We start from the raw sequence: 15,978 nt of genomic DNA, 5'->3' as shown, positions 1-15,978 counted from the left end.
AAATGCTCTGGTTGCTAAGCCACCAACCTCATTCTACAAATGAAATTCAATAGGTGTAAGTTGCTCCCTAAAGGAACATTTCCCATACCTTAAATCCCATCTCAGGTCCAGCTTTAAAATAAATACAGTCAAGAGGTATCAGCAGGAAAAATAAGAAGGCATTTTGATTTGTACTATAGTATTCTAAAAATTAATGTGCATTTCTTATTAACGTGGCTATGTTCAGTGGATATAGGCTGATGCACTTCCTTTCCAAACTACACTGGATGCCACATGTCTCCTCACTGCCTTTACTTGCGCTTTCACTAGATCAAAGTTTTGATTACCTGCAATTGATTAGACAGCCAATGGAAATAATAATTTTAGTGAAATGTTTAATGCTTTAATTTTACAGTAAAATACAACATCAGAAAAATGCTTCAACTCTTTGAACAACACTGATGCATCTATCAGCATTTACACTGAGTGGATGCTACCTGCCTGCCTAAGATCCAGGCAGCTATTCAGCTTGCCTAAATCCTGACAGTATCTGAACTAATTAGACATGTATACTTATCCTAGAGGCTACTCACACTTGCTAGGAAGCCTTTCTCTGGGATGCTGGCATGTTTCTGGCTCCACTGAAGTTTAGGGTAGATAGCCAGCCACTGCCTACATTCCACAAAGAAACCTGACAGCTGACACGTATTTACATGCAGCTCCATCCAACATGTTGAAACGCAAAGCTCTGAGTGGTAGATTCTCCATAAGCATCCAAAGTTATATTCCCCCTACTACCAGGCCATTACATACCCCTGAGCAAGGGTACTCCTACTTCCTCTCTTGAAAAAAAACATGCAAAGGGTAACCTAACTCAGTGGCAAGAACATTTAGCAAGAAGAAGGCAGAACTAGGGTTTCAGACCCAGCTCCCAGAAATGCAAAAACATTTACCTTAGGCCAACAATAAACAAAAGCAGTAAACAAAACCACAAATCACTGGATAATGGTAGCAGTAGAGAAGGCATATCTTTCTGCTTGGAACGATGTCCTAATCACCGTGCAGTCTTGTTTTTTCACCCCATGTTGGACTCCTATCAAACACTGCTCAGAGGACAGATAGACAGAATCGCACCACAGTGAGTGGAAAATCCATGTGTTTCTTACTAATTCCCTAGGCTGTCACTGGAAGAAGGTCACCTGTTTTGAGCATCCTCAATCAAACTTTAAGTGTCTCCTTATGCAACTAACAAAAAGGAGACTGAACTAAAGAAAAATGTCAGGCAGACTGGACCTTCTGCAGCACAGCCTTCACATTCACCACTTTCTCTCCACAAGAAAATGAAGCAAAACAGATTTCCCCCCCTCTCTCACTCCTGCCCAACAATAAAAAATTTCACTGAGTCACAACCTCAGTGTGATGTTTGCAAAGTAACTGGATTCCATTCCATCTCTCTTCTTTTCTGAAGTGCAACAAGGATTCAATTTTAATAAGGAAAACCTCCTGGATACCACCGAAAGTGGGCAGGCAGGATGTAAAGCTTCTCTTTTTTTTTTTTTGGAAGCCCAAGTATGAAACAAACTGGAAAATGCCTTTATCTTCTAGATTTGTAGTAAAAAGATGTACAGCATAAATGATGAGTCGCAAAATGATGTATAAAAATGGCCACTGTGAATCACATTAAAGATCCAGTTACCCTGTTACCCCTCTGACAATGGCATACTATCACAGCACTGGCTGCACAGCAACACAAGGGGAAAGACAGTGATGTGTCTTCATTTCACAGTCTCCCAACTTGTAGCCATTTGTAGTTAAAGAAGCTTCCTAAGCCAAATGCCATACCTATCTTCTACATAACTTGACAAGTTTTTCTTTTGTCACTTTGCATGGCTACATTTTGAACACATTTACATTTTTAGTCATGCTACCTAGTGACAATGAGTTGTAAAGTTTTATTCATTATGTACTGACTGAAAATGATTTTCCTTCTAGCTTCCAGAGTCTTATTACAGGAAAACATTCATATTTGTTCGCCATTAATCTTCCCTGTGTCACCTGTGATTGCACAGATTTTTCTTCTACCTCAGGCCTCTCTCTCTACACAGAAGGTTTGACCATCTATGTCACACTTCCTCATATTTTCATTATGTCTTTTCTGAGACGAAGACATCAAAGCTACTGACACAGACACGCATATTTACTATACATTTATACAGGAGTATGCTTTTTCTGTCTATTCCTTTCCTAACAACTCCTAAAGCTCTGTGGGTCTTTAACCATTACCGAGTTTTGGGGTTTAAAGAGTGTTCACAAGGACACTACTTTTAATTCCCACCCCCCCTGCACAATACAGCTATTTCTAAGTCCACAACTGCTGTGTGGAGAGTTGAGGGGGTTTTCCCAGATGTCTAATTTCTCATTTAGCCTTTGAATTTCATCTTGCTATTATATTAATCACTCAGTACCATAAGAGCCTACTCAACTCTTTGGTCACTTTTTGCTAATACCATTCCAAGGACTCAAGCACTAACCTGTCACCTCATTATTTCCCCATTTTCAGTTACAGTAGATCAAAAAAAGTCACAGACCACTATGCAACTCCAGTGGTAACTCTCCTGTTTCCTAACAAACCCTTGACTCCCATCTTTTCCCAGGCCTCTTTCACCCATTATCGACCTATAAAATTACTCTTCCTCTTTTCTATGGCAGTTTATGAAATGTTTGTGAAAGTTCATGAACTTTCAGTTGTGGGCTTTGTAAAAAGCCACCAGGACTTATTATTCAGTTATATTGGTGTGTTAGGTTTTCTTAAAAATCCCATCTTTAAATTATTCATTTCAATATTTCAAATATTATCCCAGCTTCCCTTAATGATATAAAGCTTGGAAAAATCACCACCTATTGGCATGTATGAAAAATTTTCTTTCATTAATGAAATAATTTCTAAAATAGTATTACATGAAGATTTAATATATGCTATATTTACTGTGAATAAAACAAAACAATAAAGTCAGCTTATCAGCAAAAAGAGGACAATCCTTGTACTGTTACCTCCTTACAGTCTTTTACAATTGGCTGCATCACGGTAAGGTCCTGATGACTGCCACCCATAGCACTGCTTGTACTCTTGTTTCTTGCATGGCCTTTCTTAAAAGGAGCTTTTCCACTAGACTGAAACTCTTTAGTTGGAGATGTTGGTGAAGTAGACAGTACTAGTGTTTTCAGTGCTGCTACTTCGGCCTGGAGGACATCAATCTTGGGTGGGAGATAAAAATGAAGTCATTAACAAACAAAAATACTGTAGTAGGCTGTGAATATGTTAAATTATTTAACATAATTTCCATTTATCTTTAGTTCAATTCAAAACTTTTATCTTGCAACAGTACTAAGAGGCAGATGCCTATGCAATTGCCTACAGCAGTAACACTGGCTTCCTATGCACTTTGCTAGCTACCTGATGCTGAAACACCAGTTATGTCTACAGGCTTTAGCTAAGAATATGTCAAGGCAACACAAAACATCTTTATGTTTTAATAATGTACACAGGTTATGCACTATTCACATCTTAATGATTCACACTTTAGATTTGTAACCATATGAAAAGACAAAGCAAGCTAGAAAAAACACTTACCTTTCCTTGTGCTTCTTTTAACTGTTTTTCTGCTGCAGCTTGTTTGACATTAGCTTCTTTAACCATTTTGTGTGCTTCCTATAAAAAATATTTAGCTAGTGTAAATGCTTTACACAAATCTACAAGATCCAGTAAAAAAAAAAAACAAAACACACAACCAAACCCAAAAAAAAACCCAAACCCAAACTAAGGACACACACTTTTGCTTCACAGAGACTACTTGTAAATAGTAAGTTGTGCAACAGTCTTGATGATAATTACGTACCAAAAAATACCTACAGATATATCATTTTTATCATTTGGATTCATCACTGGCCCACAGAGTTTCTTCTCCTTGATCCTGAGCCCAGATTCAGAAATTCAGCAACTCCACCCATCCCCCTCCAGTAGGAACAATACCTGTCATGAATGCCAGGCTCCATTCATGTTTCAGTGGCTGACAAGTCAAGTACCTTGACCCCCAAGACTCAACCAGTAGCAACAAAAGCAACATGGGCACAGTTGCACATTGAAAAGAACTTCTCCCTTCTTCTATCCAGAATAACCAGTTTTAATCAACTATGAATTTCTACATGAAGGAACCAGTCAGACAACTATGACGTCTGAATTCTTACCATCAATAAAACAGACAAAGCAACACCTTAAAAATAGTTTGTGGGTTAATAAACATTTCTTAAGAAGAACAGAAAATGCACTAAAGCCCAGTCCAAGAAACAAGGCTAAGCCAATCATGAAGCAAGCATAAAAGGACTGGGGATTTTTTAAACACCCTTTTACCTCATACCTCTAAAATTTTTGGCTGCATAAAGTATTTATTTAGGCTCTGATCCATCAGTTTGCGCCTGTGATCAAATTACTGCTCTTACTCAGTACTTAATGAAGGCAACAAAGACTGAAAGATCAGAACCATCAACTAAATTATTTGGGATAAGATCCTTCTCATATCTGTAAAGCGCCTAGCACATATCTGGACGCTATATAAATAAAACAGAAAAGTTCATACATCATCACACCAGAAGATTTGGCTCCCAGTGGCATACAACACAGCTGTATAATATGGGTTTGTAAAATTCTCTTAAGTAACAACAGACACATGCAGGAATGGGAACATACACATTTATACAAGGTGTACAAATACATTTAACATTGAGCATGCAGTTTCTGCATAGTGATGCACCTTGAAAAGCAAAGCATGTTACAGTGCTATTACAGTGTAATAATGAAATATATACATCCAGCTGTGCAAAACAAGTCTCAATCCTCCACTGAGATGCATTAATATAAACTGTAGCATATCCACTTATACGGTCATTGAAAGTAGTGGAATTCAGAGCAGAACGTGAATTCAAGAGCTATAGGTCCCAGTGCAAAAATCGAGAAGCCTTAACACTGTTGTCAGTGCCTCTTAGTGAAATCAAACCACAAAAGAAAATTCAAGTGACATGCTCACAACAGTTCTAAATAATTAAAACTCAACACTGTATTTCAAACATAGCTTTCACAAATTGATACATTGTTCTAAGTTATGAAGTGTCATTAATATAAAACTTCACTGATATTTTTATGCCTCTACAGTTAAACTACCTGCCCAACATCCTCCTCTCCTCCCAACATACACAAGCATTTATGCTAAAAAGTATCTTTTCAGTCTCCCATTTATTTTCTACACACAGGAACTGCTTCATATTTTAAGTAACTCTGCCCTACCAGGATGATGAAATAAAACGCACTGCCAACCCACAGAGCAGTTTGTAATTTGGTTTTTGAGCGTCAGTACTTTCAAGGTTTTAACAGCACTTTTATACCAATACAACATCATGTTTAAATACCGCTTTTAAAACATACTTCATGTTTTATCTTTATGCATATGCTGAAAATGGTAGGCTTATAAATCATGTTTGGATTATGAAATTTATTCTGACAGTTATAGGTATCACAATTTAGCCTCTAGGCATTTCTAAATATTCCTGTGATAAAATGGGAACTGATCCTGCTACAAGTGTAGATATAAGATGGGCTTTTTTGGCGTACTACAAACTCACAATCTTTGCTGGCATTTCTCAAATGAAAAGGTCCCACTTAAGGTTCAGACTTCTCACTTGGTAACCAGATTTCACCCCAGTGCATTACTCAGTATCAATGCTTCTTATCAACTCTGTGGGAGTAGCATGCTGCCAGACCCAAAATTCAAAAGCTAAGCATGGTTATGTATACTTGGTACCTCCATTGATATGGAACTACGTTATTTTTTTTATTTAGTCACCATGGCAACCCCAAATTTAGCTCTTATCCAGATAGCCTTGTTGTCAGACAGAGAAGCTGTCTCAAAATAGTTATGCCAAAAAAACAAGCCTAAATAGTTTTAAGCTTTATATTTTCATTATTTTCTTAATTTTGCATCTAGGCAGATTGACAGGCTCAACAAGGTCTCTTGCATCTAAGTGGAAAGTCTATTGTTTGCTCTTAAGTCTCTGCTTCAACACACCCAGGTCTTCAGGACACAAATCCTTTTATGAGCTTATTGAAATAAAATTCAGCTTACAATATACTGATTCTACATAAAACAACTGTCTCGGCTTCCTTTAAGTATATCACATGGAAGACTCCAACAAACCTCAAACAGACTAGCTGTAAGTTCTTCCAATTCCTGTCCAAGTTGATCTCGCACTTTAGAAAGCCTTTCACATTCTTCATCTTTTAACTTCAGCTCCTATGGAAAATTGAAAGTTATTTATTCTGACTTAGAGTAATAATTTGGCCTTTTAAAGCTAATACCACAGAGAGGAGGGAGAAAAAGGAAAAATAAGAAGAACATAAAACCTTTGCTAAACAAAGCCTTTCAAAATATTCATCTTAACACTAGAAGCAATTAAATTAATGCTGCACATAAATAGCTATTCCTGCTACATGGAAACATACCAGACCAATCTAAAGTATCTCTAAGCTAGACAAAAGCATTTCCAAAATACTCTAAAGTAAAAAAAGCTTTTTTTCCTGGAAATACAGAAGACTAAAGTAACTTAAATTATAGAACAAATTAATTACTGGGACAGACAGAATAACTGTTCTGTGTACCCACTCCTCAACAGACACTTAAAGAAAGTAATCCTTTACAAAGTAAATAAATAAATAAATAAATAGAAAAGCTTTGTCTCAAGATAATACCCACTTCTAGAAGAACCTTAAAACACATTGTACTATATAGCCTCCTGTGTATCTGCCTGCAACCAATAAAATTTCAGTCATACTGTAATCATATCCTTGCTCTTATTTATGCAGATGTATAAATCAGAACAACAAAATTAAAAATGTTATTTGTCTACACCACTAAAATTTGAGTGAAGGCCTGACCAAACCACTTTTAAAGTAAGATTTTAACAAAGATTTGGCAGTATAAGGGTTACAGAGACCCAATCTCATTTTCTACTGTCCCAAGCCTGAGGGGAAAGTGGGGTAACTTGCTGAGAAGTACAAAAGTTCAACAAGAAATTTTAAAGGTTTTCTCTCTCCTCCCCCAGCCATTAAGACCTGGAATATCTTGGAACAAAGAGAAGGATGGAAAGAAAAAGGGAAAGAAAAGCAGCAGACAGCCAATTCTGACCTTGCAAGCATTTTTTTCTTTTTTTTTTGGCCATAACTCCCCTCCCATCCCTTCTGTTTCTTCCTCATCCTCTTTTCCCCTTGCCAAGCTAGCTATTACACTACCATTACTCCTGAAATGCAGGACCCAAGCCTGTCATTGACATGTTAAAGACGCCAAATACAGTCTGACAATGATTTGGTTTGAAAATCTCCAGAAACAAGTAAAGAAAACAGCTGCCTTCAGAAAACTCTGGGAGGCCAGCCACTACAGTGTCAAAAGGAAGCCCACATGGCAGCTTCCCTTCATGGAAGATGGTCAGTTTTTCTCCCAAATTCCTCATGGTGAGTAATGTTGCACACAGCAATGCAGGAAACCACATCTTGCCTCGCAGCATGCTGGTATTTCTGCTGGTACTCAATTTCTGCAGTGAGACTGGCAATAGATTTCCTCACAGATGAAGGGTTCTGTTTAACTTCAACTCCTAAATTTGTGTTTAAAGACTGCTCTAGACACATTTAGTATCAAAGGCATTATTTGTCCCTTCTTCTATCTGGTTTTAACTTTGGGCACTTTGATTTTTAGTCTAGTTTGCTTTTTTTTTTCTTTCCATAGGCAACCTTTTAACTGCTTTGAAAGTACCACTTCTTTTTTCCAAAACCATTTTGTTTTTTTCAAACATGGTACTTCTCCAAGAGTAATCAACTCTTCCTTATTAGCTACTGTTCTGCACACAGTGACCTATCTTAAAAAAGAATTAAGAGGCAGCAAAATAGCAGCAATGGAGGGAAGAGAAGAAAAAAAGGAATACAAAATGCCAAAGGAAAAAAAAATTGGAAAAAAGGAAAAAAATAATAGGGAAACAAAATTTAATTAAGTAATATTGTGTTGGTTTAAAGTATTTCCCACATAAAGTATGTGGTTTAATAAGAACATAAAAGATCCTGATGCAAAATGTTTAAAGCTCAAGTTTCATGTGCAGAGAATACAGCCAATACATTTCCTTTGTTTTCTTTCACTTGTAAGAAAAATGCTACATACACACCAATACGTCTTAAAAGGAGATTATACTACTATTCAGCTCAAGAGTTATCAAATTCACAACAAAGACAGAACTACCCCAGGTTCACTTTGGGGCAATCACTATCAATACAGTATTTTAAGTGAAACTGTTACAGTTTTGCCTGCAACTGGAAAGATTTGGGGAGCTCAAATTAAAATTTATGCAGACAAGTAAAGCTGCTTAATGAAAACAGGAGACACCACCAGTCAGTCTACTACACATAGCTGCTTAGCTAGATTTGTCAAAGCCTGGGCAAGTTTCCATGGCATGATTCAGAAGGAGCATACATAACATTTTGCTAGAGCAAGTTTAATAGCTTGGGTTTTTTTAAGCAGGGCAGAAATAAAGACTGCCCAAAGCAAAAAGCTTAGCAGTTATTATTAAAAACATTACTACTGCCTGTGTCTTAAAGGCATTACTGGAGACTTCCTAGCCATACAAAATACAGAGGCAGAAAAGACAACTGAATGCGCTAGACTCATCATCCATGCTGCAGTCCTTCCCATATTACTGTTCTGAAAAAGTAACTACATGAAGATGATTGGCACAACACACAGTTACCAAAATAGGTAATAAAAAAATTTAACTTGCATGAAAAAAAAAAAATCCTATATCAAAGAGTCATATTATTATTGCTTATTTCACTTTGATCTTCACAGATTACAAGGTGGGTCTTTAGAAAGAACCAGTGAGAGAAAGAATGTGGATTACTGCTTCAAAACAATTTCTATTTGAAATTCTAGTAAGGAAATCAGCCTGAATGAAGATCAACAAATTAAGTAAGTCAGACCTAAATGCAGAAGACCATGGAAAGAACAAAGATTCTCAACAGATATGACCTACAATCAGAATTGTAGGACACTGCTAAATTCTGAAGTTGCTGATAAAGTTTGCATTTATATTAGAATGCATTTCTATTTAACTGGTCTTCACTCAGCACTCAAGTCAAACAAGATGCGGAAAAACTAGTCCATTGCAACCACATTTACAATGTTATCTGATGTGACAGAAGGTCCAGGATAATGGAAGAAAAAAAGAAAAATCTGCTTCAAACCCTGTATCAACACACAAGATCTGAAGACAAGAGATCAAATTGTATCACTCTGTTTCCGAGATGAAGAATGCATACAGAAATTGAAACCTTTGAAAGAAAAACCTAGATCTGAGGATCAGGTTCTTCAACTACATTGAAATTTACAATACATGAGAATCACTGTATCAGTGTGGAAAAAACCTCTCAATTTCACCCTAGTAGGCAAATACTAGTAATTTAGATTTCTACTACAAAAAGTCAAACACAGTTTTTCACTTGTTACCAACAAACCTACAGATCTTACTCTTAAGACTGCGAGAGCATAGAATTCATTCTCAAACCAAATACGGTATTTGCAATCAACATCCCTAGGAGACTGGCCTTTCCTCATCAGAGGAGGGGACTAACCATCAGTGACAGCTGATAATCTCAACACTCCAACAGAAAACACATCAACACAGAAACCAAAGGTTCTCTCTGCAGTCATGGATGACATTATTACATTGACAGTCTGATCCATGAGGAAATAACTTCAGGGCCACATCACACAAAAAATCAAGGAAAACATGACTGAATGGCCATAGCTCAGAAACTACAAGCAAGCTACCCAAAATACATGCAATGTGCTGGTTATTCAAGATGAAAAGCAATCAAAAGGCATTCCTTCAGGACTCCACTAAAATTGCACATCAAGAAACACCATGTATCATAATATCATTATTCTCTCAGATGTTAGCTACATGTGGTTGATTCACCTTCAGTAACCACGGTGACACAGCTCAATTCAGGTATGGAATAAAAATTGCAAATGCATAGAGATACCAGGAGCTAAGGCTGCAGGCACTGAATCACCATGCCTTTTAACACCTTCTCAATTTTCCTGATGCTGCTTTAAAAGGATAGTAGCAAAACAAAGAGAAAGGTTCCAATGACCTAAAGCAAGGGCTTTTCAGCTCCACTTCACAGAATATAGCCAGAAATTAAGTCTTCAGTGGGGAAAAAAGAAAAAGAGGGAGCGGGAGGGAGCAGCCAAACTTTAACTGCATGGTCTCAACAAAGAGTGAAAAACTATGTCATTTTAATTAAGGAAGCACTTTAAGGCAAAAGTATGTCCAATCTTACATGCTCCATCAGTACAGAATGCTGCCTTGCTGTTACCTCTGACCCAGCCTTTCTCCCAGTCTTACGACATGATTTGGTGCTGCAACTGACATAGACTGAAGTAAAAAGTGTACTTCCTGCCATAGGGAAACACATTTTTTACAGACCTTTTTTAAACAATTTTGCCAACAGTGCTGTTCATGAAGAAGTGAAGTCTGTACTCTTAAACATAAGGCATACATATAAAGGAGAAGAAAAAGGAAAAAAGAATAAACCTTTAGTCTATTCCTGATTACTTTCTTCAAGAACCATACTTAAACATCTACACATCATACCTATATTTTCCAATATAAAAAACTGACAGCATATTAATAAAAGTCACATTCCAAGCAGAGACATGGAAAAAAAATTAGGAGTTTTGAAACTTAGGGATCCACTATTTACTTTCTATTTCCCTTTCTGATTGCAACAGCGACAAATTCAAATCAATCCTTAATGCATAATACAATAGCATACAGTTTGGGTATAAGAAATTTGGAGCAAATGAAAAATGCAAGATAGCAAATTTGTCATTACTTTGGTCACTCCTGGGAAGTCTAGTCTGTAAGGTTTCCAGGCTCAATGAGCCCAGAAAATTAAAGAGCAAACTGTAATTCTCATTTTTCGCATCATTCCTAACAAGCAGCACAGAGACTTACGGAGAATTTAAAACCAGCATGCAAAAAACAACCAGCTATACAAACAACCTATTAATTATATCTCTACAGATTTTTAAAACATGTACTCATCAATAAAAGTGAAAAGACTTGGAAACCATAGAACCAAAGAATGGTTTTGGTTGGAAAGGACCTGAAAAGATCATCTAGTTCCAATTCCCCTGCCATGGGCAAGGACACCTTTCACTAGACCAGGTTTCTCAAAGCCTCATCCAAACTGGCCTTGAATGCTGCCAGGGATAGGGCAGCCACAGCTTCTCTGGGCAACCTGTTCTAGTGTCTCACTACCCTCTCAGTAAAGAATTTCTCCACAATATCTAATCTAAATCTACCCTCTTTCCATTTAAAACCATTCCCCCGTTGTCCTATCACTACATGCCCTTGTAAAAAGTTCCAAGTTTAAAAACTGCATATTACACAGTGGGCAAAGCCTTATGTGAATACCCATGACTTTCAGAAGAAAGCAATCAGAGATGAATTAGGGATAGAAAAAATTAGTCCTCATACAGACAGTGGAACAAAGTAGACATTACAGAAGAATAGGGTTTATTGTACTATCTGTAAAGAGTCCTGCTACAACTCCTGTGTTACTCACCAATTCTGAAACAGTACACATTTAGAAAGACAAGCAGACAAAAGCTATCCATCAAGTAACACTGGTATGAATCAACCTGATGGGTTGAGAATTAGCAAGACCTTTGACATCAGCAGTCTCAAGTTAGTGTTGAATTGCTTTTGTTAAGAGCCAAATGGTTTGAAAATATGTGACATGCAGTTAATATGTCCTAGCAGCCTTAATGGCATTTCCTTAAAAAACAACCTTAAATTTCAGTGTGAAATAGGAAACACTGTGATATACACAGTGAGATAGCGATATATACTGGAGTAAGATTTTCAGATAAATCCAAGGTAGCAGTAGCAAATCTGAGTTTTTGAGTACATACACTCCAGTACAGTCAGGAGACAGAAGAGTTTTTCTGAAGTTTAAACTTTAATTTGCTCTTACTTTCTAAGGTTCCAAGTTTAACTGCTAGGATTATATATTCACATGCGAGGTCCTAAAACTTAACTCAGGTTGATGTTTCCTTTCAGTGGTCAAACACTAAGCAAACAAACACACTAGCAAAGTAAACAACTACTCAGCAATAAAACAATCAACAGAATAATTGATGTCAGAATCCATATTTAACACTAACAAGTGCAAATGCAACTATGACAGAAATGATGACTATATTCAACAAGATGAGCTAACAAACAGAAGAAAACAAGTTCAAACACAAGATAGGATGAGCTTAAATCTAAACAAGAATGGGATCATGTAGAGGAGAGGAAAGGGCACAGACACAAATAGCACAAAATCTACTCAAACATTGAAGCACTGTGATGTTAAGATTATAAATAATGGCTTTGCATTTATATAGCACCATCCATCCAAACAAGACAAAGCGCTTTACAAATATTAATGAATTGAGCCACAGTGTCTTCAAAGGTATCCATATTCAATTTGAAGTGTGGCGTAACAGTGATCTAAAGAACACCAGTGACATCTTTATTGCTTCTTTCCTAGGGCGGCATTTCCCTATGAAACATCACAAGTACCACTCTTCTAAAGCATTTCTGTATTCCATGAAACATGCTACACTTTCACACTCTGGGAGAAAAACAACTCAGTGTCTATAAATACTTATACAGTAACAATGCAATGACAGAAAATTATTCCTATTCTCAGCTGGCAGAATGAAGAAAAAACATGTTTCAAAGAAAAAACATGTTTAACCAGATATTGCAGCAAAAGCTTTCCATGGTTAAGTAACAGCAGCACTACAAAAATACATTATCAAGCAATAATTCTAAAACATTAGCACTGCACACATTCAGAAAACTTTACATAAAATAATTGCATCCTAATAATTTTAACAGAAATTAGTGGACTTGATTGCACCTTCTGGCTCATCTAGCATTCTGCAGTATTAGAATCACTTTGAAGAGAGAAAAAGCAGGAGACAAGACAAAAAGCCTTACCCTCTGAGCTTTTGCAAGTTCTTCTTTCAACCGTTCATAGCCCTTTTCTCTTACTTCCAGTACAGATGGGCTCCGTAAGTGAGATAAACTGTCTGTACTCAACCCAAAAATATCTTCATTTCCTTCAGCAACATCTGCTACTGTAGCACCCTGCAAAAACTCTCTCTCTACGTTATTGCTCTCCTTTCTGGAATTATTGTGATTGAATGACCCACTCTGGGGTCCAGAGGTAGAACAAAGTACTGTGTCAGTAACACTGATGCTGTAAAGAGAGAGATAAATTCTTTTTATTTATAGAATACATTAATAAGAAATATTTTAGAAATAGCAGTAGCAGTGTTGAATATACCATTATGGACACAATTTAATATTACAACATTTTAAGTAGAATTACAATTATATCTTTAGTAAAGCAAATAATTTACATGCAGCAAACATCAGCAATTTAAATAAAAAACCCACACAGAACTTACCTGACACCTGATACTTCCCCACAATTCAGTTGTCTGGGAGATGAATAAACAGGCTGTGTGGGAAGATCAGAAACATTTAATGCATTGGGTTGGATTGGTGTGGAGGACACAACAGAAGGATGTGGTCGGTAGATAACACTGGGTGAGGTAGTTTGTTCCTGAGTCCCTGGCTCATTTACTCCAAGAAGATCTGGTGTAGTAGGCGAAGCGAGGTTCACTTCATGAAAGCCTTCCAAGGGATCACTGGCCATAATAAAAGCCTCATCATACGAAACCTTGAATTAAATAATCATATTATCAGAATGCAAAAAAGAAATACTACATTATATCTGAAAACTATATGAATTAAATTAAAAACCACTTAGACAAATATGTTTAAAATACTTCATGATTTAATAGAAACTCTGGACTAATCTTGCAAAACTATTAACTTCAACCACCAAGAATGTTTTTTTTCCACACATTACACTGTTGAGCCCAGAAGGTCTAATACTGGACCCCACATCTAAGTGGGATGATGACATCAAGAACACGCTCTATCATAAGACAAAGCCATCTTCCATATAGCCTAAAGCTCTTTTGAATCAAAACACAATACTACATTAATGAAAGAGAGGCAGACCTGGGAAACAGTAAGAAAAAAACAAAAATAGTAATCTTAAAACCTAAAGCTTCCACTTTTAATCTCAACAAAGCAAATAATCTGGAGACAGAAATCAGTGAAACTTCAAGTAAATTGCAGTCCATAGTGATTTTGGTAAAATTACACTTCTGACATGGTAACAGTTCATAGAAATGACTGAACTAGCCAAACTATTTATTGAAAGAGGGATCTCATCTATTTCCTGGCTTCAGTGGATACATTCATAAACTTAAGAACTATGTCTCTTTTCAAAAACATGAGATACAACTTGACAATTACTTTACAAGTGGAAGGAGGGAAGACCCTGCAACTTTCAGAAATACATAAATTATTGTAAAATATTAATTTGTTGAAAACCTATTTGTGTATTTTCTAGAATATTAACAAAGCAAGTGTATATCTATTTAGTAAGCAGCAGAACCTGAAAAATTCTGTGTTTTGAAGTTCTGTGGTGTAAAAACCTGTTACGCCCTTTGAATAGAAGACTTAATGGGTCTTTCTAACGAAGAAACAGCTAAACTCACTTGGAGTATTGCGTACAGTTCTGGTGTCCACAATATAAAAAGGACATGGAACCCTTGGAACAAGTCCAGAGGAGGGCCACAAGGGGATGATCAGGGACTGCAGCACCTCCCGTATGAAGATAGGCTGAGAAAGCTGGGGCTGTTCAGCCTGGAGAAGAGAAGGCTGCGTGGAGACCTCATAGCAGCCTTCCAGTATCTGAATGCTTATAAGGATGCTGGGGAGGGACTATCCATTAGGGACTGTAGTGGTAGGACAAGGGGTAAGGGGTTCAAACTTAAACAGGGGAAGTTCAGATTGGATACAAGGAAGAAATTCTTTACTGCGACGGTGGTGAGGCACTGGAATGGGTTGCCCAAGGAAGTTGTGAATGCTCCATCCCTGGTGGTGTTCAAGGCTGGGCTGGACAGAGCCTTGGGTGACATGGTTTAGTGTGAGGTGTTCCTGCCCATGGCAGGGGGTTTGGAACTAGATGATTTTAAGGTCCTTTCCAACCCTAACTATTCTATGATTCTATGAGGATGTGTATTTAATAGATCACATGATTAACTGCCATCATGGTATCATACCAAAAATATATTACAGGTAAAAAGAATACTAAGAATTGGCAATTTAACTGACAGTATCCTTTAAAAAAAAAAAAAAAAAACAAACTGTACTTTTTTTTCAACAGAAAGCAAGTACAACACACAAATTTTACAAGCCCTAACTGGACACTGTTTTACAACCAATTATCAGAGATCACAAAAATCTTTGCATGATTCAAGACTATGAATTGGAAGTACTATGGAGAAATTTCCAAAGGAATTACTTAGCAGAGATTATTTACTGCAAAAAAACAAAAAACACACACATTTTCCATGTTATATAAATAAATGAGAAAATTAAGGCTTTACAAAAAAAACATACAAAAAAAAAGAATTGTAGCATCCAACTGAAATAAGAAATTGCATTTTACAGAGAAATCTGCTTGGATCTTAAAATTGAAATCACAAGGCAGAGAGAAGACAGAGAAACATGATGGTCAGAACCATGAAGAGATAATGCTGTCAACTTACATGTACATACAGTTAATCAGCCACTTCATAAAACACATAGACAACACCAAGAATGGAATCCCCAAATTAGCGTATGCAATCATGTTTTAGTTACAGTAATACTTTTTGATCATCTTAAACTCAAAGAACACTTCAAAACTGATTTGCACTATATCTA

General features: G+C 36.8%; 1 protein-coding gene across 4 annotated transcripts in view; it reads right to left on the bottom strand.

Annotated features, from left to right (window-relative positions):
* Window positions 1–15,978, bottom strand: part of RAB3IP (RAB3A interacting protein) — a 34,193-nt gene that overhangs the window by 11,206 nt on the left and 7,009 nt on the right. For 3 of the 4 annotated variants that reach the window (XM_062613717.1, XM_062613716.1, XM_062613720.1), the window contains exons 2-6: window positions 13,599–13,873; window positions 13,126–13,387; window positions 6,225–6,320; window positions 3,611–3,688; window positions 3,031–3,234 (exon numbers count right to left, since the gene is read on the bottom strand). In XM_062613717.1, coding sequence (XP_062469701.1) covers window positions 3,031–3,234; window positions 3,611–3,688; window positions 6,225–6,320; window positions 13,126–13,387; window positions 13,599–13,849 — 891 coding nt within the window. In that variant the 5' untranslated portion in view covers window positions 13,850–13,873. The remainder of the gene's footprint in view (window positions 1–3,030; window positions 3,235–3,610; window positions 3,689–6,224; window positions 6,321–13,125; window positions 13,388–13,598; window positions 13,874–15,978) is intronic. The other variant, XM_062613718.1, reaches the window with a different exon arrangement.

Source organism: Pezoporus occidentalis, unplaced genomic scaffold (assembly GCF_034315485.1).
Source record: "Pezoporus occidentalis ecotype Australia unplaced genomic scaffold, CSIRO_AGI_Poc_V1 ctg17, whole genome shotgun sequence".
NCBI lineage: Eukaryota > Metazoa > Chordata > Aves > Psittaciformes > Psittacidae > Pezoporus > Pezoporus occidentalis.
Note: the sequence above shows the minus strand (reverse complement) of the source record. Positions and strands in the feature narration are given on the sequence as shown.